This window comes from Zalophus californianus, chromosome 16, assembly GCF_009762305.2.
Source record: "Zalophus californianus isolate mZalCal1 chromosome 16, mZalCal1.pri.v2, whole genome shotgun sequence".
Lineage (NCBI taxonomy): Eukaryota > Metazoa > Chordata > Mammalia > Carnivora > Otariidae > Zalophus > Zalophus californianus.
The window spans coordinates 25,196,259-25,221,101 of NC_045610.1; the positions used below are offsets into that span (position 1 = coordinate 25,196,259).

General features: G+C 39.6%; 1 protein-coding gene across 1 annotated transcript in view; it reads left to right on the forward strand.

Moving 5' to 3' along the window:
* Positions 1-594: 594 nt before the first annotated feature.
* PPM1D (protein phosphatase, Mg2+/Mn2+ dependent 1D) overlaps positions 595-24,843 on the forward strand; it is a 64,953-nt gene continuing 40,704 nt past the window's right edge. The window contains exons 1-2 of the mRNA XM_027568306.2: positions 595-1,271; positions 19,989-20,217. Of these exons, the coding sequence (XP_027424107.1) occupies positions 800-1,271; positions 19,989-20,217 (701 nt within the window). The 5' untranslated portion in view covers positions 595-799. The remainder of the gene's footprint in view (positions 1,272-19,988; positions 20,218-24,843) is intronic.

Sequence of the window (24,843 nt, forward strand, 5' to 3'; positions counted from 1 at the left end):
GTGAAACAAGACTGCTCAGCGGATGGTGGAAATTTTCCTAAGTTTCCTTAACAACACAAACTGGATTGCTTGCCTCAACTCCCAGTCGGATACACCCCACCCAAATCCAGTTCAAGAGTGCCACACTTTTTCCAGCCTGCTCACAAACGACCTTCCGAAGCGAGGTTTCCCGCCATTTCACTTCAAGGAACGGATGGTCTCCTTCCCGCCCCCCGAGGCCCGAGCCTACGCGGCTATCCCCGCACGGCGAGCAGCGTAACGCCAAGGGCAGTAGGCTGCATTACGATCCCGGCGACCGAGCCCACAAGGTGACAACCCGAGCTGCTCGGTAAGTGCTATGCGTACGACGAAAACCCGGAGCGAAAACACCCAAATCAAAAGAGAAAGCCCAGCTGGGGGCCCACGGGCCCAGCGCCCGCGCAGAATGAAGCGCGGCGGCCCCTGGGAGGAGCGAGGGTTGGGGGCGGAGGGCGAGCTTGCTCCAACTCGGCTCCGGATTGGTCGGGTCCAGAGAGCCGAGTGACGACAGCCGGGGAGAACGTCTGATTTGTGTGATGGGCGCGGGGAGGCGGGGAAGCGCATTGCGCAGGCGCAGCTGCTCGGCTCTTCTCGCCCTAGCGCTCCGGCCCAGCTCTCGCGGACAAGTCCCGACATCGCGCGCCCCCCCTCCGGGACCGCCCCCTCCCCCCTCTCGGCGTCGTCGAAGATAAACAATAGTTGGCCGGCGGGCGCGGAGTGTGTCTCCCGCCGCCGAATTCGGCGGGTTGCGTGGGACCGGCGGGATCCCAGCCAGCCGGCCATGGCGGGGCTGTACTCGCTGGGAGTGAGCGTCTTCTCCGACCAGGGCGGGAGGAAGTATATGGAGGACGTTACTCAAATCGTGGTGGAGCCCGAGCCGACGGCTGAAGAAAAGCCCTGGCCGCGGCGGTCGCTCTCTCAGCCGTCGCCTCCGCAGCCGTCACCGCCGGCTCTTGCTGGCAGCGAAGTCTCGGGGAAGGGCCCAGCGGTGGCAGACCGAGAGGCTCGCGACCCTCCCCCGGACGCCGCGGCCTCGCCAGCTCCCGGTCGCTGCTGTCGCCGCCGTTCCTCAGTGGCATTTTTCGCTGTGTGCGACGGGCACGGCGGGCGGGAGGCGGCACAGTTTGCCCGGGAGCATTTGTGGGGTTTCATCAAGAAGCAGAAGGGATTCACCTCGTCCGAGCCGGCGAAGGTTTGCGCTGCCATCCGCAAAGGCTTCCTCGCTTGTCACCTCGCCATGTGGAAAAAACTGGGTAAGTTCCCTGCTTGTTTGCCGCCCGCCTCTTTTTCGGGCAGTTGAGGGCTCTTAGAGCGCCAGCACCGCGTGGGCCCCCGGCTCCGAGAGCGCTACAGAGTGCACACTGGTGGAAGTGAAGTGTCCCCTCGGTCCGGTAGCGCTTTCCAGGGTGGAAGGGCCGGCCAAAGTGGCCCTGGGAGAGATCGGATCGCTGTATCCCGCAGCCGCCCCGCGTCTAATTTCCACCCGGCCAGAGTCCAGGGAACCGGTCCTCTCCCGGCTTCACTTTGGTGGCAGGCTGCGAATACGTGTTTGAAACCTGGCGCCAGATTTTGGCCAAAAGATGAATTCAGAGCGCTTGGTACCTGAGTCCCACGCAAAGGAAGCCGGAGACGGCAGAAATGAGAGTGTTTCCTTAGAATCTGTCATAATTTTGCTCTTGCAGGACTTGTCGCTGTCGGGTTGCCTCCTACCGGTGGTGTCAGGTCACCAAATTGACCCCCGGTGGCTGGTAGTTGAAGTATGCTGTAGACTAGTTTAAGAAGGTCAAATGTAATCATCCAGCGACTTAAAAGTCTTGGGAGGAAATCGGTTGTGTTGATCATAAAATGGTTTTAGGATTTTTATGCTTGTACTGCTTATGAAAAACAAAAGCGAGGAATGCGTTGTTACGTCTTAAACTGGCCCCACGTTAGGGTTGTGTGTTAAATTGTACTAGGGCTTTTTAAAAAAGTACACTTTTTTTTTTAGTTGCCATAGCTAATTGCTGTCAGACAGTTCTCACCAGTTACTAGTTAAAAGTTGTAACTGCCCGTCAAAGTAACAAGAGAAAAGAAATTACTGATACATTAAAAGGAAATCGCTTACTTTCTAAAAATTCGGTGTAGTTGTAGTTTCATCTAAACTTTAGTTTTCTAAAGCATCCAGTGTTTCTGTACCCAACATGTGTTATTATACAGACTTAGAGCTGCTTATGCATTGCTCTGTATGAATGGCATGAATCTTTTCTAGAGAAAAGATAATAACGTCTGTCATTTAAAAAAAATTCTCTTGTTTAATGGTACCATAATGTTGCTTTATTTTTGACAGAGGGACAGAGAGAGAAGAGTGTAAAGATTGGTCAAATAGAGAACATTTTTTAAAAAGGTATTGTTATAGAGCTGTAGACTAGCTTCTTTCAAAGTCTGTTTTCTATTTGCCTGGCTTTCTGCCAAAAATTGTTTGATTGACTCATAGAACAACCAGTCCTCCTGTCAGAGGCGTTTCCCATCCAATCCCAGAGGCCCCTATTATTTGTTTTGTTTTGTGTAGGTAGAGCAGAGCTGAAAGCACTGCAGTATATTCCAGAAATATGTCATTTCATTCCCTGCACGGCAACCAGGAGTGGACACCAAGATAACAAGATAGAGGAAGATTAGACACAAAGAACTATTAAGAGTCCTGTTTATTTTGCAGTACACTTGCAGCAGCATGAATTTGCCATATATTTGAGCTAAAAGGATAAAGAATAAACCCTGTTACTTGAGCATTTTTTTTTAAAGGATTTTATTTATTCATTTGAGACACAGGGATACAGAGAGAAGAGAAAGCATGAGCAGGGAGAGAGGCAGAGGGAGAGGGAGAAGCAGGCTCCTTGCTGAGGCAGGAGCCCAATGCGGGGCTCGATCCCAGGACCCTGGGATCATGACCTGAGCCGAAGGCAGACGCTTAACCATCTGAGCCACCCAGGCGCCCCTTGAGCATTTTTTAATAAGGCAGGGACTGTGCCGTCAAATGCTAATGTGTATTTTTTTTTTTTTTTACATACACGTGCTTTTTGAGTCAAACTTTAGCTCCTATGAGGCATGGTTTAGAACCTTATATACCAAACAAATATTCAAGTTTGCTTTGTTCTATAAACTTGTACTCCATCCTCAAAACTTAAAAAAAAAAAAGCTGAGTATATGAAAGTCTTGACACAGGAGATGCAGGTTTTTAAAAAAAATTGTACTTCAGTCCCAAATTCATGGGTGGCTCCTCATTTTCTATAAAATAAACTCTACAGTTTGTAATGTGCAGGTCAAGCCCTTTCCACTCCAACTTTAGACTCCCTAGTCAATTTTATCTGTTACTCACATTTCTAACACAGTCTACTAACTTTTTTCCCAGGGCACATTGAGATACCCCATTTTCTTGAATTCCCCCCCAAAAAAACTGAAAAATAAACTCCTCAATCTCTAAGTCTGTGTGTTTTCTTCTGTGAAGACTTCTGTTTGTTTTTTTTTGCAATTAAGCATCCTTTGTTTCTACTTTTTAGTGCTTATTAGGTTATAGCAGTGCTTCTCAAACTTTTTGTTCTTAGAACCCTTTTTACTCTTAAATGATCGAGGACCCCAAAGAGCTTTTGTTTATATGGGCTACATCTGTCATATTTACTCTGTGAGAAATTAAAACTGAGGAAAATTTAAAAGTATTTCTTAATCTAGGGTACCTGGGTGGCCCAGTCATTAGGCGTCTGCCTTTGGCTCAGGTCATGATCTCGGGGTCCTGGGATCGACACCTACATCGGGCTCCCTGCTCAGTGGGAAGCCTGCTTCTCCCTCTCCCACTCCTCCTGTTTGTGTTCCTGCTCTCTCTCTCTCTGTCAAATAAATCTTTTAAAAAATATTAATCTAGGGGCGCCTGGGTGGCTCAGTCGTTAGGCGTCTGCCTTCAGCTCGGGTCATGATCCCAGGGTCCTGGGATCGAGCCCCACATCGGGCTCCCTGCTCCGTGAGAAGCCTGCTTCTCCCTCTCCCACTGCCCCTGCTTGTGTTCCTTCTCTGGCTGTGTCTCTCTGTCAAATAAATAAAATCTTAAAAAAAATAAAAATAAAAAAATAAAAAATATTAATCTATTAAAAATGAACTAAATATATGTTAATATATTTAAGTGAAAGTGCTATTCATAATTCATTATATCTATTCAATAAATATTAATATAATTTAAATGAAAAGTCACTTCTGAAATTAATACTGAAATAAGAAATATTCTCATAACTGCTTCTGCATTCCATCTATTGTGCTGTGTTGTCTGGTTGAAGTATATAAACAAGGCAGCCTCACGTGTATGGTAGGAAAAGGGAGGAATAGTTCAGTAGTGTTTTAGATAATTCTGGATATTCTACACCAAAGTGATCGTTTCTTAAGGTTAGTAAAAATGGAATCTGAAACCTTATCATAGGACTTTTTGTAGTTTTACATTAAAATCCATTGGTCTGTCTTGTGCTTTTTAAAAAGATTTATTTACTTATTTATTTGAGAGTGAGAGAGAGAGCACAAAGGGGGGAGCAGAGGGAGAAGCAGACTCCCCGCTTGAGCCCAATTTGCGGCTGGATCCCAGCACCCTGGTATCGTGACATGAGCCGAAGGCAGGCGCTTAACTGACAGAGCCACCTGGGTGCCCGTCTTGCACTTTGAATGAATCTTTTACCTATGTGTAATTTATGACATGGTACATTAGTCATTTGGAAAATAATATTTCACTGAATTATGCAGATCTTCTAAATATTGATGTATTATGTAATATGAAGACACATTTGTTAATATTTCTGATCTCATCAAAAAAGTCTTAAGATTGGGAAGCTATCAAGTTCACTGTAGTGAATACTCATTTTCCAAATGTAAGTTTTTAAGCATCAATTAGAAATTTATCACTGGCAGCAGATACTGTCAGTTGCTTTTCTTTTTTTTTTTTTTTAAGAGATTTTTGTTTGTTTGAAGATTTTTTTTATTTATTTGACAGAGAACACAAGCAGGGGGGAGCAGCAGGCAGAGGGAGAAGCAGGCTCTCCGCTGAGCAGGGAGCCCAATGTGGGACTCAATCCCAGGACCCTGGGATCATGACCTGAGCCCAAGGCAGACGCTTAACTGACTGAGCCACCCAGGCACCCCATCAGTTCTTATTCTTGAAGAGAGTCTCACTTTGTTTATTTTGAAGAAAATGTATGCCAAATGCCTAAGTCTTACTATCATTCTTCCAAGTAAAAATGATGGTCCATGAAAAATGGGGTTAGTTCATTCCATAATTCACAGAGTCAGAAGTACTTTTCCTCTAGATAGCCATACTGTTCAACAGAAGCCTGTTGTACATACTTCCCTTTTTGTCATACAGAATATAAAAAGATGTGTATTCATGGGTGGAGGCTTAATAAAATTAATTTTTATTGCGACATCAAGGACATTCTTAAGTAAAATTGGTTTGCCTTTTTTTTTTTTTAACTGCAAGTAGGTGGCTCTGGAGAATACAGTGACTGCTAGCTCAGTTTGGTGTTACTGCCTTGATTCCTGCTAAAACCAGCAGTTTTACCACTGTTTTTGAACCATCGGTGCAAATGTTAACACAGTGAAAAGGGCAAATAAACTCTTAGAATTATTATGAAAATAATTTTGGCTTTGTGAAATTCCTGTAGAGATCACACAGACCATTGTGAGATAACCATTATGTTTTATCTGCCTCTCAGATAAATCTTGAGGTCTTTGGTTGGGGGGGTGCCTTATATACTTTATAATTAATCTATTAGAGCTGAGTCCTTGCTCAAAGTAGCTGCTAGTTTAGTTGAATTTCTGTGGGTGAAACGATTAAGTTGTCTTTTTTACTTTTCTTTTTTTAAATTAAATTAATTTATTTATTCATGAGAGACAGAGGCAGAGGGAGAAGCAGGCTCCCCGCGGAGCAGACAGCCCGATGCGGGACTCGATCCCAGGATCCTGGGATCATGACCTGAGCCGAAGGCAGATGCTTAACCGACTGAGCCACCCAGGCGTCCCTTACTTTTATTTTCTAATTAAAAATAATTTTCCCCCTTTAAAAGTTGTGGTAAAATACACATAAGATTTACCATTTTAGCTAATTTTATGTGTACAATTCAGTGGTATTAAGTACAGTCACAGTATTGTGCACCCATCACCACTGTCCATTTTCAGAATTTGTTCATCATCCCATACAGAAACTCTGTAATCATTAAATGGTAATTCCCCATTACCCTCTTCCCCAGCCCCCGGTAACCTCTGTTTTACTTTATGTCACTATGAATTTGCCTATTCTAGGTACTTCATATAAGTGGAATCATACAATATTTGTCCTTTTGTGTCTTATTTGACTTAGCATACTGTCTTTAAGTTTCATCCAAAATATAGCATGTATCAGAATTTTTTCCTTTTTGATGGCGAGTAATATTCTATCCTTTGTGTATATGACATTTTGTTTATCCATTCATCTGTTGATGGACATTTGGGTTGTTTCCAACTTTTGGCTAGTGTGAATAATGCTGCTGTGTACAAAGGTATGTAAGTGCTTGAATCTGTTTTCAGTTCTTTTGGGTAGAAACCCTAGAAGTGGAATTAAAGTCCTTTTTTTTCCATATTATTTTCTTATTTCTTGATCTCAAGTTATTGTATGGGTCTAATTTATGTATATTCACATGTATGGACTTACTGTTCTTGTGTTAATGTTTGCCTTCTAAGAAATAATGTTTTAAAGTTTATGCTTTTTTTAGGTTTGTTCATTTGAAATAATGTTCTCTTTGCCTCTTTCTTTTGCTAGTTCAGAGAAAGTAGTGAACAAATTGCAGTTTTAATTCCTGTTATTGGGAATCATGTTTTACTTATGTTACCAAGAAAGCCTCTGGAAAGATAACAGTATGTTGTTGAAATAAATGTGATCTCTGATGTGATTATGGGAAATCTACCACAGTATTTGTAGGAGAAGATGAAATAGGGAATTTTTTTTGAGGGACTAAGTGTTACTTCCCCTTTGTTTTGATTTTCAGTATTATTAAACTATCAATATTTCAGAAATTGCAAGAGAGAGGGTGTGTGTGTGTGTGTGTGTGTGTGTGTGATGTGTGTGTTACTTTTGCTGGTTTAAAATGATTCCAAAATAATAAAATGTAGGTGATGAATATGTTTAAAAAGATTTTTAAAATTTTTCTTTTTTTAATTATGTTTTTAATTTTAATTCCAGTATAGCTAAACTAAAGTGGAAGTTTTGTTACCTTAGTGTGACTGAGGATCAGAGCATTTACTTTAAAGAATATGACCAAAAGAATTATGAAGGGCTGGTCTTAACCTAAATTGTTGGTTATAGGTTTGGCAGGTAGTTTTTGTTACCTTAAAATTTAGAGATACTGAAACAGAAAGAAAATGGGAGGGGTAGAGGGAAAGACAAGGGACAGTGAGATAGAACTAAATTTGAAGAAGGGTTCTCTTAAATCAAGAGAATTTTAAACCTGTATATTTTAGTTTGGTATTTCTCATTTTTTATTTTCAAGGACCTTCACCCTCTCACACATCACATGTTTGTAAGAGTTTGCCATATTTTTCAAGTACTGATTTTTTTCTCTTTTTGTTAACCATTTTTTACTTTTGATCAGTATTAGATAATCTGTTATCACATGTTGCATATATCAATAGTTCATTCCTTTTTATTACTGAGTAGTATTCCATTGTATAGGTGCACCACAATTTGTTTATCCATTCACCTGTTGATGGGCCTTTGGGTTGTCTGCAGTTTTGGCTGTTACAAATAAAACTGATGTAAAGTTTTTCTTTATAGTAGAAGGCCACTAATAAATGTAGAAGGAATGATAGTATTTTAGAAAATCATATTCAGTAACCATCATAATGATTCAGTCAAGAAACATCAGCGAATGCTAAAACTAGTGGGTGAAAATTTGAGGAACAGAATTATATTAGTTTTTTTTTTAAGATTTTATTTATTTATTTAATTGACAGAGAGAGAGAGAGAGGCAGCGTGAGAGGGAACATAAGCAGGGGTGTGGGAGAGGGAGAAGCAGACTTCTGGCCGAGCAGGGAGCCCGATGCAGGGCTCGATCCCAGGACCCTGGGATCATGACCTGAGCTGAAGGCAGTCGCTTTAACCAACTGAGCTACCCAGGCGCCCCTACTATGTTAGTTTCTTATTGGGTACCTTAAAACAACAGAAATTTATTCTTCATGGTTCTGGAGGCCAGAACTCTGACATCAAGGTGTTAGCCTCCGTTTTGGAGGCTCTGAGGGAGAATCTGTTCCATGCTCTCTCCTAGCTTCTGGTCGCTGCCAGCAATACTTGGCATTTCTTGGCTTGTAGATGTATTACCTAGTCTCCACTGTCTTAATATCACCTCCTCTGTGTCTTCTCCCCTTCTCTTTTAAGGACACCTGATTTTGGATTTAGGGCCCACTCTAATCCAGGATGATCTCTTCTTAAGATCTTTAACCTAATTACATCTGGAGAGACCCTTTTCCTGAATAAGGTCACATTCACAGGTTCTGGGTGGGCCTGTCTTTCATCGGGGTGGGGGGACCATTCAACCCACTACAAGGATTTTTGTATTATCTGAGATTATCTTCCCACAAATACTTATTAATTACAAGGGGAAAAAAATTATAGTGGAGAAACCTGGTAGATACCACCTTAATCAAGTGACCAAAGGTGGCATCATTTTTAATGGATAAATTGAAGTCGTATACCACCTGCAATAAAAAAGATCATATTTAACACTTCTGTGATATTCCTTCCAAAAATGCATAATCTGAATACAAACAGGAAACATGAAACAGATCCAAATGCAGAGACATTCTTAAAGTGATTGGTATAGTATTCTTAAAAAGCATCAAGGAAACAGAGGAATTGTTGCAAATTGAAAGACTAAAGAGACATGAGTAAATATAATAAAGTGGTCCTGAATTTTATCCTTTCATTTTAAAGCATATTATTAGGATAATTGATAAAAATTTGAATGAGATCTGTAGATTAGATGTGGATTTCTTTTTTTTAAGATTTTATTTATTTGTTATTTATTTATTTATTTATTTATTTATTTATTTATTTATTTATTTATTTATTTGACAGAGAGACACACAACGAGAGAGGGAACACAGGCGGGGGAGTGGGAGAGGGAGAAGCAGGCTTCCCGCTGAGCAGGGAGCCTGATGTGGGACTTGATCCCAGGACTCCGGGATCATGACCTGAGCTGAAGGCAGACGCTTAACGACTGAGCCACCCAGGTGCCCAAGATTTTATTTATTTATTTGACAGAGAGAGAGAGAGCGAGAGCAGGAACACAAGCAGGGGGAGTGGGAGAGAGAGAAGCAGGCCTCCTGCTGAGCAGGGAGCCCAGTGCGTGGCTTGATCCCAGGACCCTGGGATCATGACCTGAGCCGAAGGCAGCCGCTTAAAGACTGAGCCACCCAGGTGCCCCAGATTAGATGTAGATTTCTGATATTGATGGTTGATTGTGGACATGTAGAATGCCCTTGTTTATAGGAATTAGATAATGTAATTGTATTTGGGATTGTAGCATATCTTGTTGGCCATTTAGTCTCTATCAGTTCAAGAAAAAGAAATTCTTTGAATTATTCCTGCAAAACAGAAAAGGCAAACCTGAAGTAACAGGTCTCAGAAGTTCAGAAATCTATCTCCGGGAATTTAGGTAGCAGTTTCATCAGAGCCCTGCTGCTACATGCATACCAGATAGCCAAGACTATATTTATTTGTTTCACTCTAAAGAGGATAAATCAGAAACTGCAGCTGCATTTAGGGTCACCATTTGAATATAATCCATTGTCATTTTCCAAGAGCAATCAGACTTTACGCCCCTTCTCTCTTGTTTTAATGGTGACAGCCAATTTTTGTGATTCTTTGAGAGATGAAGTAATGCTTTTAGTTTACTATTTTGGAGGAGAGTATCATTAGAGGGGTGCTCCAAAATCTTACACTTGGCCTTTTCTACTATAGTAGACTTCCTGACCTATCAATTAAGAGCAATGAGGGGAAACTGTTCATTGCTGCAGTTATTTGGGGACTAAACTACCTGTGGGATAGGTTTGGGATTCCACTGAGTCTCAGGTGGACTGGACTCAAAGTCTTCCTTAGTACTTGACCTCCACGAACCTTAGCTCTGATCAGTGGACTGTGGTTTTGTTCTGTTAGCTCCAGATTTATCTTAGAGCCATCCTTGAGTAGTTACTCAATGATGTATTTCTCTTTCCTCAGTGTATAGCTAGCTATATGTGAAAATGGCCACATACGATTTTGTAGAAGATTAACAGTACTCCTTTAACTAAACATGGAAGGTTTTTTTGGTTTTTGTTTTGTTTCTTGTTTTGTTTTGTTTTTGGAATCGAATAAGGCCGTGTGAGTGACCGTTCTGGAGATCCATTATTTCTTCTACCCTGTTGTCAGTTAGGTAAGGTAACCCTACCAACTTTGCTTTGGGTTCTTAACTACTCCTGTCTGATCTGTCACCTCAGGATTCTGCCATCCGCACACAGATCAGGGAACCAGTTTTAGTTTTAGCCTCTTTCATTAGTATTCCTTGCCTAGAGGGGAGTCAATAAAATGTGTTTAAAAGATTTTGGTGTTTGGGTGCCTGGGTGGCTCAGTTGGTTAAGCGACTGCCTTCGGCTCAGGTCATGGTCCCGGAGTCCCGGGATCGAGTCCCGCATCGGGCTCCCTGCTCAGCAGGGAATCTGCTTCTCTCTCTGACCCTCTCCCCTCTCATGTGCACTCTCTCTCTCTCAAATAAATAAAAAAATCTTTAAAAAAAAATAAAAGATTTTGGTGTTTACCTAATTACTTCCATAAACATTAAGTTGAAGAAAATCATCTGAATCTTTCTTGGGGATGGATATATGGGATTCATATGCAGGTAATAGATTAATTATTTCCTCTATTTCACTGTTTGTTTTCTAGAGCTGCTGTAACAAAGTTCCAAAAATTGGTGGCTTAAAACCAAAGAAATTTATTGTCTCAGTTTTAGAGGCCTAAAGTTCAAAATCTAGGTGTTGGCAGGACCATGCTCTCTCTGTACTCAACTCTGAAAGCTCTGAGGGAGACTGTACCTTGCGTCTTCTAGCTTCTGGTGTTACTGGCAGTCCCTGGCATTCCCTGACTTGTTGATGTGTCATTACTCTAGTCCAATGGTCATCATCTTCCTGTGTGTCTTTACGTCATTTTCCTTCTGTGTGTTTGTCTTTGTGTTAACATTTTCCCTTTTTATAAGAACACCAGTCATATTGGGTCAGGGCCCATCCTAATGACCTTATTTTAACTTGATTACCTCCATAAAGACCCTGTTTCCAAATAAGGTCCCATTCTGAGGTACTGGGTGTTAGGATTTTGAATATCTTTTTTCTTACTGTTTTTTGGGGGGTTAATTCCTTTTTAAAATAATTTTTTAATTTTTTTATTATGAATATCTTTTCTGAAGGGACACAGTTTAATCCATAATCCATCATCCCAAATCATATCAGTCAGTCATAACAAATTTGTTTTTCAGAGTCATATGGCCTCTTTGGCCAGGTTTGAGTCTAGGTTTGCATTAGCTGACCCAGAAAAGTTTTATAACCACAGTTCTTAGCTCGTAGTCTTATCTTACCACTGTATACTCATGGGCTGTTTGTTACCATCTGGAATATGAACGAGAGCCCTGATGCCTTCTATCCCTTACTGGTTCCATAACTAATTGACATTTTTCTGAGGGTTAGTGGCCTGCAAGCTATTTGTGATACAAGTTATGTATTACAGTTATTTGAAAGTAACACTAACTTGGTCTACATTAGGAAGGAAAAGAACATGGGAATTTATTGGCGGGACATTGGGTAGGTCATAGAATTAATTGGAGGACTAAACCAGGTCTCAGAGTGGACAGAACCTGGTTAGGGTACCTCTGGGGCTCTAGGTGATAGGAATTAGTGGACACTCACTGAAAGGTTTTAGTCTCTGGGATGGATCAGCTCCACAGTTTTCTGGCATTATGCCTTTCTAAGATGCAAATATCTGAAAGAGTCTGATCTGGTTTAGGTAATTTGCCCTCTAGGCTAGGAGCAAGCAAGTTTTTCAGTTACATTAGGGAAAGACTGCATGCAGGGGAGGTTGTGTACTCCAGAACAAAACTGGGATGCTAATACTAGGGGGAGGGATGGGGGGCTGGACAGGTGCACACTATATTTAGTACTATAAATAAGGGCTCAAGTGAAAGCCACATAGCTTTATGCTTCATTTGGATTATTCCCTCAGGGGAAAAAAATTCTCAAAGCTGAATTATTTGTTTAAAGAATGTCCATCTTTTGATGGTTGTGGGTATTTGTTTTCAAATTGCTTTCCTGAAAGCTTTACATCTCCATACTACTTTGGCATTAGAATTCTGTAACAACTCTCAGCATAGTGATTTAGGAGTATGTTATATTGCCTGGGTTTGAATCCCAGATTTTCCACTTACTATCTGTATGACCTTGGGTAAAACTTTGATCTGGAGCATACTCATCTCTAAAATAGAGATGATGATAGTACTTCCCTCCTGAGAGTTAAATAATTTGGTACATATTATTTGGTACATGGTAAGTACATAAATTCCTCAAGTTTTAAATTTATTACAAAAAACATACATTCTGGGGCGCCAGGGTGGCTCAGTCGTTGAGCGTCTGCCTTCGGCTCAGGTCATGATCCCAGGGTCCTGGGATCGAGCCCCACATCAGGCTCCTTGCTCGGCGGGAAGCCTGCTTCTCCCTCTGCCACTCTCCCTGCTTGTGTTCCTTCTCTCACTGTGTCTCTCTCTGTCAAATAAATAAAATCTTTAAAAAAAAAACATACAGGGCGCCTGGGTGGCTCAGTTGGTTGGGCGACTGTCTTCGGCTCGGGTCATGATCCTGGAGTCCCGGGATCGAGTCCCGCATCGGGCTCCCTGCTCGGCAGGGAGTCTGCTTCTCCCTCTGACCCTTCCCCCTCTCATGTGCTCTCTCTCTCTCTCTCTCATTCTCTCTCTCTCAAATAAATAAATAAATAAAATCTTTAAAAAAAAAATAAAATAAAATAAAAAAAAAACATACATTCTGTACTTATTTATAATAATTTTATTTTATTTATTTTTTATTTTTAAAGATTTTATTTATTTATTTGAGAGAGAGAGAATGAGAGATAGAGAGCACGAGAGGGAAGAGGGTCAGAGAGAGCAGCAGACTCCCTGCTGAGCAGGGAGCCCGATGTGGGACTCGATCCCGGGACTCCAGGATCATGACCTGAGCCGAAGGCAGTCGCCCAACCAACTGAGCCACCCAGGCGCCCCTATAATAATTTTATTTTATTCAGAAGTTTCATAATTTTTTTTTGAAAGACTTTATTTATTTGACAGAGAGAGTGCACACACGTAGGCAGAAAGAGAAGGAGAAGCAGACCCACTTCCCCACTCCTGCTGAGCAGGGAGCCTGATGAGGGACTCAATCCTAGGACCCTGGGATCATGACCCGAGCCGAAGGCAGATGCTTAACTGACTGAGCCACCTAGGTGCCCCTAGAAGTTTCATACTTTTGTTTTAAAATTTATTAGTCTTTGTTTTAATGGCTCATACATATTTTCTTGCTTCAAAATACTTTCTGTAAGTTACAAATCATGTACTAATACTGTTTTTCTAATATACTCCTAGTTTTGTTTTGTTTTAGGATTTCATTTATTTGACAGAGCAAGCACAAGCTGGGGAGTGGGAGAGGGAGAAGCAGGCTCACCGCTGAGCAGGGAGTCTGACGGGGGACTCCATCCCAGGACCCCAAGATCATGACCTGAGTGGAAGGCGGAGGTTTAACTGACTGAGCCACTCAGGCGCCCGATATGCTCCTAGTTTTAAGACATTTGTTTATGTCATTTTTTAAAAATTAAAAGATTAAAATGTAAAGTAGAAAAAAGACAAATTATAAAGATCTTGATTCCTTAATATATAAATGTATTGCAGTTTTAATCAGAACCTCAACAGGGTTTGTTTTTTTTAAAGATTTATTTGAGAGGAAGAGAAAGAACTTGAGTGGGGGGGCAGAGGGAGAGGGAGAGAGAATCTCAAGCAGACTCCACGATGAGGACGGAGTCAGATGTGGGACTCGATCTCACTCACGACCCTGGGATCACAACCTGAGCCGAAACCAAGAGTCAGGCAATTAAACGACTGCGCTGCCCAGGCGCCCCAGGGTTTGTTTTTGTTTTTGTTTAATTTCCAAGTTGCTTCTAAAGTTTATTTGGAAAAATTCTTGAGTATTGAGAAAGAAGAATAATTGGGGGATACTTAAACTCCCAATTATTGAAAAGAACCATAAATAGATTAGTAGAATGAGTCTAGAAATAGATCTGAGGCAAAATGTAGCGTATGATAAAAGGTGACTTTTCAAATGAAGAAAGCACGGATTGTGGGGTATTTTTAGATCATTGCAGAATATCTCTTTGCACATATTAGGGCTTTTGACCAAAAAATGTGATTTAAATATTAATATTGTATCTTTGAATATCTTTTTTTTTTTTAAAGCTCTTTTTCTTCTTTTCCATCTTGTTTTATGTGCTTTTTGCAACCTACTGGTAGATCTTAGGTAAATTTTGTTTTCTGAATGTGCCTAAGAACCTTTTTTTCTGGGAGTTCACCTCGTTAATACTTATTATGATAATAGATTTTTATTTTTTTAGGTGCTTAGCTGCAAAAAAGCAATAAGCTAGTTTGAAAAGAAAAGGTTTTAGCAAGATCTATAATTAACCCACAAAATAACTGAAAAGCCTAAAGAAACATTCAACATACTCTAGGCTAAGCTTCTAGGAATAATATCTGTAACCAAACTGGGAAGCTAGATGGGCTGGGGAGCTGTATGCTGTGATCTGTGCTTGTAAAATTGATGCCTTCTTGCTGCTGCTGCTGCTGCTGCTGCTTTTTTTTTTTTTTAACTTTAAACAAATTGTGAAATATAGCATACATATAGAAAAGGCCATAAAACATAAATGTACACTTCAATGAAGAGTTGTAAAATGAACACCATCTGGTTAAGAAAGAGAACATTGCCTGTACTACAGAAGCTCCCATATGTCTTTTCTCATCTCATATTTTTATCTTCTCTCAAGGGGTAACCGTCATCCTGACTTTTGTGGTGATAGTTCTGTTGGGGTTTACTTCTTTTCTTTTGAGAGATTTGATTGATTGATTGAGAGCCTGTGGGGTGGGGGAGATGGAGAGAGAGAATCTTAAGAGATTGAAGAGGGAGACAGAATCTTTTTTTTTTTAAGATTTTATTTATTTGAGAGAGAGAATGAGAGAGAGAGAGAGCGCGCATGAGAGGGGGGAGGATCAGAGGGAGAAGCAGACTCCCTGCTGAGCAGGGAGCCCAATGTGGGACTCGATCCCGGGACTCCAGGATCATGACCTGAGCTGAAGGCAGTCGCTTAACCAACTGAGCCACCCAGGCGCCCAGGGAGACAGAATCTTAAGAGAGAGAATCTTAGGCAGGCTCCAAACCCAGTGTGGGGCCGGGTGTGGGGCTGGATCTCAGGACCCTGAGATCATGACCTGAGCCCGTATAAGCAGTGCAGCTCTGAACATTCATATATATTGTGTGTACATGTACATTAATTCATGGTATATATCTAGGGATAGTGAATGGTCAAAGTATATACATATCTTCATTTTTTGATAATGCCTAGATGTTTTCTGAAGTGGTTATATCAGTTTATACTTTTACAAGTAGTTAATAGAACATGTTCCACATTCTTAATGACAGTTTCTATTGTCAGACTTTAATTTATGCAGTCTGATAATTATATAGTGGTATCTCATTGTGGTTTTTAATTTGTATTTCCCTGTTTATTAAAGAAGCTGAACACCTTTGCATGTTTTTTGTCTGTTTGGATTTCCTCTTTTGCAAAAGGCCTGTTTGAGCCTTTTGTCCATTTTTCTGTTGCATAGTTTGTCTTGTTGATTTGTTTTGTAGGAGCATTTTTATATTCTGGATACCATTTCTGTGGTGTGTTATTACAAATTACATTCGGCGAGTTGTCTTTTCAACTCTAGTAATGGTATCTTCTGATGAACAGAAATTTTTATTTTAATGGTAGTATAGCTTCATAATCATTTTCTTTCTTTTTTATTTTTTTGGTTATTAAATAATTTGTTTATTGTACTGCATTTATAAAGAAAACAGACAACCCAGTAGAAAGAATAAAAATACATTTGGGGTTGTAACTGACAGCGATAGAAATCCTTTAGTGAGATCGTGGAAATTTGACAGTATTATGATTAAGTTCAATAAAGGTACATGGGGTACTTGGAAGATCAAATTCTATAGCTCCCTCTTTCTACGGCTTCTAATTCATCTGGCTCCTTAAATGATAGGGGGAAAAGCCCTTATTTGGTAGGAAAACATTTCCAGAAAAAAGTTAGAGGTTCTCTCATTAAAATTTCTTCTCACATCAGTTGTTAAGATGGGGTCTTCTATTTGTATTTTGGTTATTTCACTTTAATATCATCACCAGAATTCCTGTAATTGCACAATTGTTATTTTACAGTGTAGACAAGAATTCAGTTCTAGTCTGCTCTTGCTTTAGATATATGTATATATAGCTGAAAAGTCAATTCCTCCACAGCCATTGGGCATCCTAGGTGAATTTGGCCTTGATTGGGCTCTGCCAAAGACTAATAGACTAAAATGTGAAACAGCCTCTCACCCTGTACCCTTGTCTTTTCATTAAAACACCCTTTAAATTGTAAGCATCCTTTTTAAAAAGAGCTATGAAGATGATGAACTCATCCTTTTATTCATTGACTCTAAGACTCAGATTTTCTAGTGCATCTCCCATTGCCAGCATAGGGATGAGAAGGGGAAAGGGTGTTAATCATTTTCTTTAGCTCATCCTTTGTCTTTAGGAAATCCCTTCCTTTTTTTTTTTTTTTTTTAAAGATTTTATTTATTTGAGAGAGAGAGAATGAGAGATAGCACGAGAGGGAAGAGGGTCAGAGGGAGAAGCAGACTCCCCGCTGAGCAAGGAGCCCGATGTGGGACTCGATCCGGGTTCTCCAGGATCATGACCTGAGCTGAAGGCAGTCGCTTAACCAACTGAGCCACCCAGGCGCCCTAGGAAATCCCTTCCTATCCTGAGGTCATGAATGTACCTTCCTGTATATTTTCTAACCATTTTAGCTTTGCTTTTCATATTGGGTCATTTAATGTCTGAAATTGATTTTTTTTTTGTGCTTGGCATCAGGGACCCAAAGAGTTGGGGTTTTATTGTTTTGTTTTGTTTAATCTTGTCCCAATTCCATGTACTGAAAGTCAATTTTTTTTTTTTTTTGAGATTTTATTTTTTGGTGTGGGAATGAGCGGGAGGGGAGGGGCAGAAGGAGAGGGAGAAGCAGACTTCCCACTGAGCAGGGAGCCCGACCCCAGGGCTCAGTCCCAGGACCCTGGGATCATGACCTGAGCAGAAGGCAGACACTTAACCGACTGAGCCACCCAGGCTCAGTCAATCAAAAAGAAGTTAATCTTTTCTCCACTATTCATGTATCAAGTGTTTAAAAATGCGTGGGTCTCGGGCGCTTGGGTGGCTCAGTTGGTGAGCGACTGCCTTCGGCTCAGGTCATGATCCTGGAGTCCCAGGATCGAGTCCCGCATCGGGCTCCCTGCTCGGCGGGGAGTCTGCTTCTCCCTCTGACCCTATCCCCTCTGATGTGCTCTCTCTCTCTCTCTCATTCTCTCTCTCAAATAAATAAAATCTTTAAAAATAAATAAATAAAAATGCATGGGTCTGTTTCTCTGCTCACTATTCTGTTCTTTTGGTCCACTAGTTTACAACTTTTCCATAAAAGTCTTGTTAGAGATTTGTTGCATTATTCCCAGATATAATATACCTTTTGCTGCTGTTGTGAATGATATCTTTTTTTAAAAGGTACATTTTGTAATTTTTTTGTTGCTGGCTTAGGGAAATAGCATTTTTTTTTTAATATAACAATTTTTATATTCAGTAACCTTACTGAACCTTATCATTGCCAGTCTACAGATGCTTTTGATTCTTCCACAGATGTTTTCTTGGGGGCCATTTTCTCCTTGTATACTCTTGATGCCTCTTAGGCTGTTTTCTTCTCTTTTCTTTTTTTTTTTTAAAGATTTTATTTATTTATTTGACAGAGACAGAGACAGCGACAGCAAGAGCAGGAACACAAGCAGGGGGAGTGGGAGAGGGAGAAGCAGGCTTCCCTCTGAGCAGGGAGCCCGATGTGGGGCTTGATCCCAGGACCCTGGGATCATGACCTGAGCCGAAGGCAGCCGGTTAACGACTGAGCTACCCAGGCGCCCTGGCTATTTGCTTTTCTTAAATAAAGGTCATAACAACAAAACTAAAATTTATTGAGCACTTACAATGTGTCTGGTACTGTGCAGGTGGTTTTTACATGTGTATGTATATGAATTTCTGGGTTCATCAATATTGGTAACCATTCTGTTTCCCTCAGCAATTGTGAGGGTCATTATTTCATATACTGCAAGCAGTATATATATATATGTCACTCTGTTGTGAGTGACAGGGCATTCTGTAGGGTGGATTCCATCTGCAGGATGAGATGAGATGCGCTGTAGGTTTCAAGAAATATCTTTTCGGCATATGTAATAAAGAAAAGAACTCTAATTAGTCTGAATATGCTAGAGATGCCTTGTGGCTATGAAAGTTGTGTGGCACCCCATCCAGGTTTTTAGGCCCTATTTCTTCCACCTCATCCCTGTTGAGACCCTGTTGTCTCTATCAACAGATACATCACTTTCCTGAAGAGAGGTATTATAGGAACTAAAATGTCACTTAGGAACCAGAATGTTTTGCTTTTTACTGTGCGGAGAGTTTAGGCACTGACCTAGCTCCTGCAGTTATAAATAAATCTGTCAAGCTTCTACCATCCATTCCTGTCTCAGCCTTTGCCACTGTCTCTGAGTTTGAGCTTTTCAGGGACTCTGTTAACAGGGAAAACTGATGTATTGCCTTTATGACTGTGCTTTTCACTTATACTGGACTACAAGTTTTGTATTCTGATTTTTCCCTTAATTCCATTTCTTTAAGATTCCAGGGATTCCTCAGATTTGTGTATGACCTTCCTCTGTGTTTCATGATTGCTGTGGACTTTTTCTAATATTTATATTTTGTCCTTTCAGTGGGATTTTGGTGAAGAGACTGTGTCAGTGTTTGGATTCAGTTGGCTAATCTTGAACTGTAAATTGTAGTTTGTTTAATATTACAGAATATTTCAGAATATTTAAATGACGAATGTAATTAGTCAATATAAGGTTTTGGAGTTAAATATATTGGGTCTCTGCCACTTAATATTTGAGTTATCTTAAACAACTTTCTTAACTATTCAAACTATTGATTCCTTATCTGTAAAATGAAAATAACGGGAATAATTTTACCTATCTTATAGGTTTGTTGCAAGTATTATTTGAGATAATACATGTAAAGCTCTTAGCACAGAACCTGGTACACAGTAAGTGCTGAATAAAAATGTTATTTATTAGATTTTAAATATTCAAAAGAACTATTTCGAAAAGTAGCTTTTCCTGAAAATCTTTTAAAAGAGAGATTAATAAATAGATGCTAAGCTACAGGCTATAGAAAAAAAACTCTGAACACATACCTGCCACTAAATGTAGTTAGGACTAAGACATGTGGAACTAGTAAATCTGTCCTGTAATATTTTTCTCCTGGGATTGGTTTGATGGTTGTAATAAAATTATATTATTTATAAAATTAATTTTTTAATATATTGATGAAGAAATTAACACAGTTCTTTTTGAATAGCTTTAACAATGTTCTTAAATTTTATCCTATGCTAACTCAAGTTTTAACAATGCTAATTCAGCACACGTTGCCATTTTTATTCTGATACCATATTAATGTTTAAATCTGGAAGAGTAAAATATTTTATTTCTTATTACAGCAGAATGGCCAAAGACTATGACAGGTCTTCCCAGCACGTCAGGGACAACTGCCAGTGTGGTCATCATACGGGGCATGAAGATGTATGTAGCTCACGTGGGTGACTCAGGGGTGGTTCTTGGAATTCAGGATGACCCGAAGGATGATTTTGTCAGAGCTGTGGAGGTGACACAGGACCATAAGCCAGAACTTCCCAAGGAAAGAGAACGAATCGAAGGACTTGGTGGGAGGTAATCATTGTGCTGTTTTTTTTGTCTTTCGTCTCTTGGTTCTATTTAGTTCTTTTCTGCTTTACTAACCAGATTGACCTATTACTCCCTTTTAGTGAAGTTACTTTCTCAGTATTGCAGGTTTTTAGTTTGCCTGTTAAAGTACCCATCTGCATTCATATTTACCTCATTATTTTGAGTTGACTGTTTCATTTCTGATAATGGCTCCAGAGGGAAATAATATTTTAATGGGAGTCAAATAATACATACCAAGGATTTATTGATCACCTTTTACATAAGTACTGCAGTATGACTTTCAGAATCTGGACAGAGCAGCCCTTAGGGTTGCAGAGTAGAAGAATTTGAATCTGGCTTTGGGAGTAGAATTTTGTTACAATTAACTTTCAGCTTTTTTTCTTTGATTTGTACCTCAGATATGCTGCAAACCTTTCTTACTATTTTCTTTTGTCTGTTTCAAGTTCTTGTCTCAATGTATAATTTGTAAACTATGAACTAAAGTGGATTCAGCATAATATTTTATGATGCAAACTAAAATGTAAGATTACTCTAAAAATCAGAGGAATGAATAACACGAGAAAATGTAAAACTTATCCCAATATTAAGTTTTTAAAAATTGAAGGTATAAGGCAAGTTAAATAGAATCCAGTATTTTCTTTTTTTTTTAAAAGATTTTATTTATTTATTTGAGAGAGAGAGAGAATGAGAGATAGCACGAGAGGGAAGAGGGTCAGAGGGAGAAACAGACTCCCTGCTGAGCAGGGAGCCCGATGTGGGACTCCATCCCGGGACTCCAGGATCATGACCTGAGCCGAAGGCAGTTGCTTAACCAACTGAGCCACCCAGGCACCCCAGAATCCAGTATTTTCTAAATAATTATTCTAACTAAAGCCTTTCCATTGATATTATTACTTGCCTCCTTTATTTTCCTTCTGTTAAATCAAAATAGACTTTTTAAGAATATTAATGAACTAACTGGGGGAAAGAATTTACGTCTTAAACTATAAGCTAAAATCAGTAAGAAAACACTAAGAAACCACCCCCAGTAGGTGAATAGAGGACTTTTGAACAACAACAAAAATGCAGAAGAGTAGAAAACATTTGAAAAAAATTATTAAAATGAAACTATTTCCTCTTGTTAGGTTAGCAAAGTTAAAAAAAAAGATACTTCTCAATATTTTTGTTGAAATGGGAATCCTGTTGGTAGGATTATAAATTGGTATGACCTATATAGACTATAATTCATACCCACTAGCTTCAAATGTTTATAGACTCAGTAATTTCAGGAATGTACTCTAAAGAAATCTGAAATGTGGACCAGAATATCTGAACAGTTATTGGTGGCAACAATGTTTAAAGACTGTTAAAGGCTGGAAATAACTTGAAGGCCCAACAGCTGAAGAATGGTTAAGTATATATAATACATATTTATAACACTGAATATGATATAGCCATTAAAAATAATGTTTATAGATAGATTTTTTTTTTTTTAAAGATTTTTATTTATTTATTTGAGAGAGAGAATGAGAGACAGAGAGCATGAGAGGGAGGAGGGTGAGAAGGAGAAGCAGACTCTCTGCCGAGCAGGGAGCCCGATGTGGGACTCGATCCCGGGACTCCAGGATCATGACCTGAGCCGAAGGCAGTCGCTTAACCAACTGAGCCACCCAGGTGCCCTATAGATAGATTTTTTAAAATCACGGTGTTACGAAAATTTTCCAACATAGGTAAAGGTAGAAAGAGTAGTATAATGAACTCCCACATCTGTGGGGAATTTTTAATAATATAGGTTAATGCTTATTGGTCACAAAATTATATTTGTAGCGTGATTTTCAACTATGCAGAGAAATAGGAGTAGTATAGAAAAACACCAGATGTTAATTAGATTTTCTGTATGATGATTTACACACACATGCACACACATTTTTTTTAATGGTAGCATTCATTTGGTTAAATTTTAGGTAGCATAAAATGATATACTTTAGAAGGTCTCTCAACTGCTTTTGGCCCACAGGCCACCCAGTTCCTCTCCCCCTCAAGAAACCAGTATTACTTTGTATCCTTTGATAGAGATTCATACATGATCAGATATGAAGCTGTGCCATATATGGATGTACTGTCATTTATTTAAGTACTCTCCTGTTGAAGAGTATTTCTAATTTTTTTTTATTACAAACACTACTGTAAAATGAAAAATCCTGTACATGTATCTTTTTGTACATATATATTTGTGGGATCATTTCCTAGAAGGAATTGCTGGGCCAAAGAGGAGTATGTTTTGAATATTGATAACTATTAGTCTCCATGGAGGTTGTACCAGTTATATTAATGTCATCTGTGTATGTGGATGCCCTTGACAGCATACTTCTAGAACTTTTTGATCATATTGACTTTTAGGTTAAAAAAGGGGGAAACTTGGTGATATTTTAATTTTAATTTGTCTTACAAGAAAGGTTGAATATCTTTTTGTTTGTTTAATAGCTATTTATCTTTCCTTTTCTGTGTATTTCTGTTTATACTCTGCTCATTTTAGGGGGAAGATTGTTAGCCTTTTTTTAATTAATGTGTAAGAGCTGCTTATACAATTAGAGAAATTAGTCTGATGTATGTGATGTGTTTCAGGTGTTGTTTTCACAATTTGACTTTCAGTTATGGCCCTGGAATTTCTTTTCCACATGGAAGTTTGTTTTAATTTAGTTTAGTCTCTTCTGTTACGACTTTCATTTTTTGGGGCTGTACATATAGTTCTCTCATTCTGAGGTTATTAAAAAGTATTCTATATTCTAGTACAGCAGTTATGACCATTTTTGGGTTTAGCAGCCCTTTATACTCTTGATAATTGAGGACCTCAGAGTTTTTTGTTTGTATGGGCTATATGTAATGACTTTAGAAACTAAAAATAGAAGCATTTTCAAATATTTGTTCATTGAAAAATAACAATATTTTTTTAAAGATTTATTTATCTGAGAGAGAAAGAGCGTGAGTGGGAGTGCATGAGTGAGGGGATGGGCAGAGGGAAAGGGAGACAAGCAGACTCCTGGGCTGGATCCCAGAACCCTAATAAGATTATGACCTGAGCTGAAATCAAGAGTCAGATGCTCAAATGACCGAGCCACCCAGGGGGCCCCTGAAAAAATAACAATATTAAACCCATTGTGTTGGGCACCTAGGTGGCTCAGTCAGTTAAGCGTCTGCCTTTGGCTCAGGTCATGGTCCCAGGGTCCTGGGATCGAGTCCTGCATCGGACTCCCTGCTCTGCAGAGAGCTTGCTTCTCCCTCTCCCTCTCTCTTTCTTTCTGTCTCTCAGGAATAAATAAATAAAAATCTTAAAAACCCATTGTGTTAACATAAAGAACATTTTTTTAAATGAAAAAATAGCTATTTCCCAAAACACATATTTAGAGAGAGACTTGGCATTGTTTTACATTTATAAAGTCTCCTTAATGTCTGGCTTAATAGGTGACATCTAGATTCTCATATCTGCTTCTGCCTTCAATCTGTTATGTTTTTTTGGTTGCAGTATCGGAAGTAAAACTGGTCTTTCATAGATATATAATTGGAAAAGGGAGGAGTATTTTTTAAATATTTTTATTTATTTATTTATTCATGAGAGAGAGAGAGAGGCAGAGAGAGAAGGAGGCTCCCTGGGAGCCCGATGTCGGACTCGATCCCAGGACCCCAGGATCATAACTTGAGCCCAAGACAGACATTCAACCATTTGAGCCACCCAAGCGCCCAGGGAGGAGTATTTAAATAGCTTTTTCATGTATGAGGATATTCTTCTTTGATACTGTTCTAAAACTCAAAGAGGTAGTTTCTTAAAGGTTAATAATAGTGTGGTGTCTGAAATTATATCAATGACCTTTTTATGTGCTTACATTCCAGATCCATAGGTGTATCAGTTAAGAGCCATTGGTTAAATGATTTTTTTTATTAATGGACTTTATTTTTTAGAGCAGTTTTAGGTTCACGGCAAAAGTAAATGGAAAGTACAGAGAGTTACTGTATATTCTCTGCCTCCTCTTATATGCACAGCTCCCACTATCAACAACTTACACCAGAGTGGTATGTTTATTACAATTGGTGACCCTAAATTGACATATCATTATCACCCAAAGCCCATAGTTTACATTAAGGATGTTCTAGGGTTTTGACAGGTATATAATGACATGTATCTACCATTATAGTATCATAAGAATAGTTTCACTGTCCTAAAAATCCTGTGTGCTCTGCCTGTTTATCCCTTCCTCCTTCCTTACTTATGGGAACCACTGGTCTCTTTTTGTCGCTATAGTTTTGCTTTTTCCAGAAGATCATATAGTTGGAAACATGTAGTATATAGTCCCCATGTGTGATTTTGTAACATAGCTATTGGTCACTTGTGAAATACTGGTTTGCTGAGTTACACAGATCCAGATATTGACACATTTTATTATATAATGTCATATCAAATCTTGTAGCCTTTTAAAAACTCCATTGTATACACATAGTCTTATGAAAATAATTTTGACCTAGCAGACCCCCTGTAAAGATCTGGGGGGCTCCCAGGGGCCTCTGAACCATATTTTGAGAACCACTTTTCTAGTACTTAGATGGTTTCATCTTGTACATTTTAACCTTCAGTCTCTT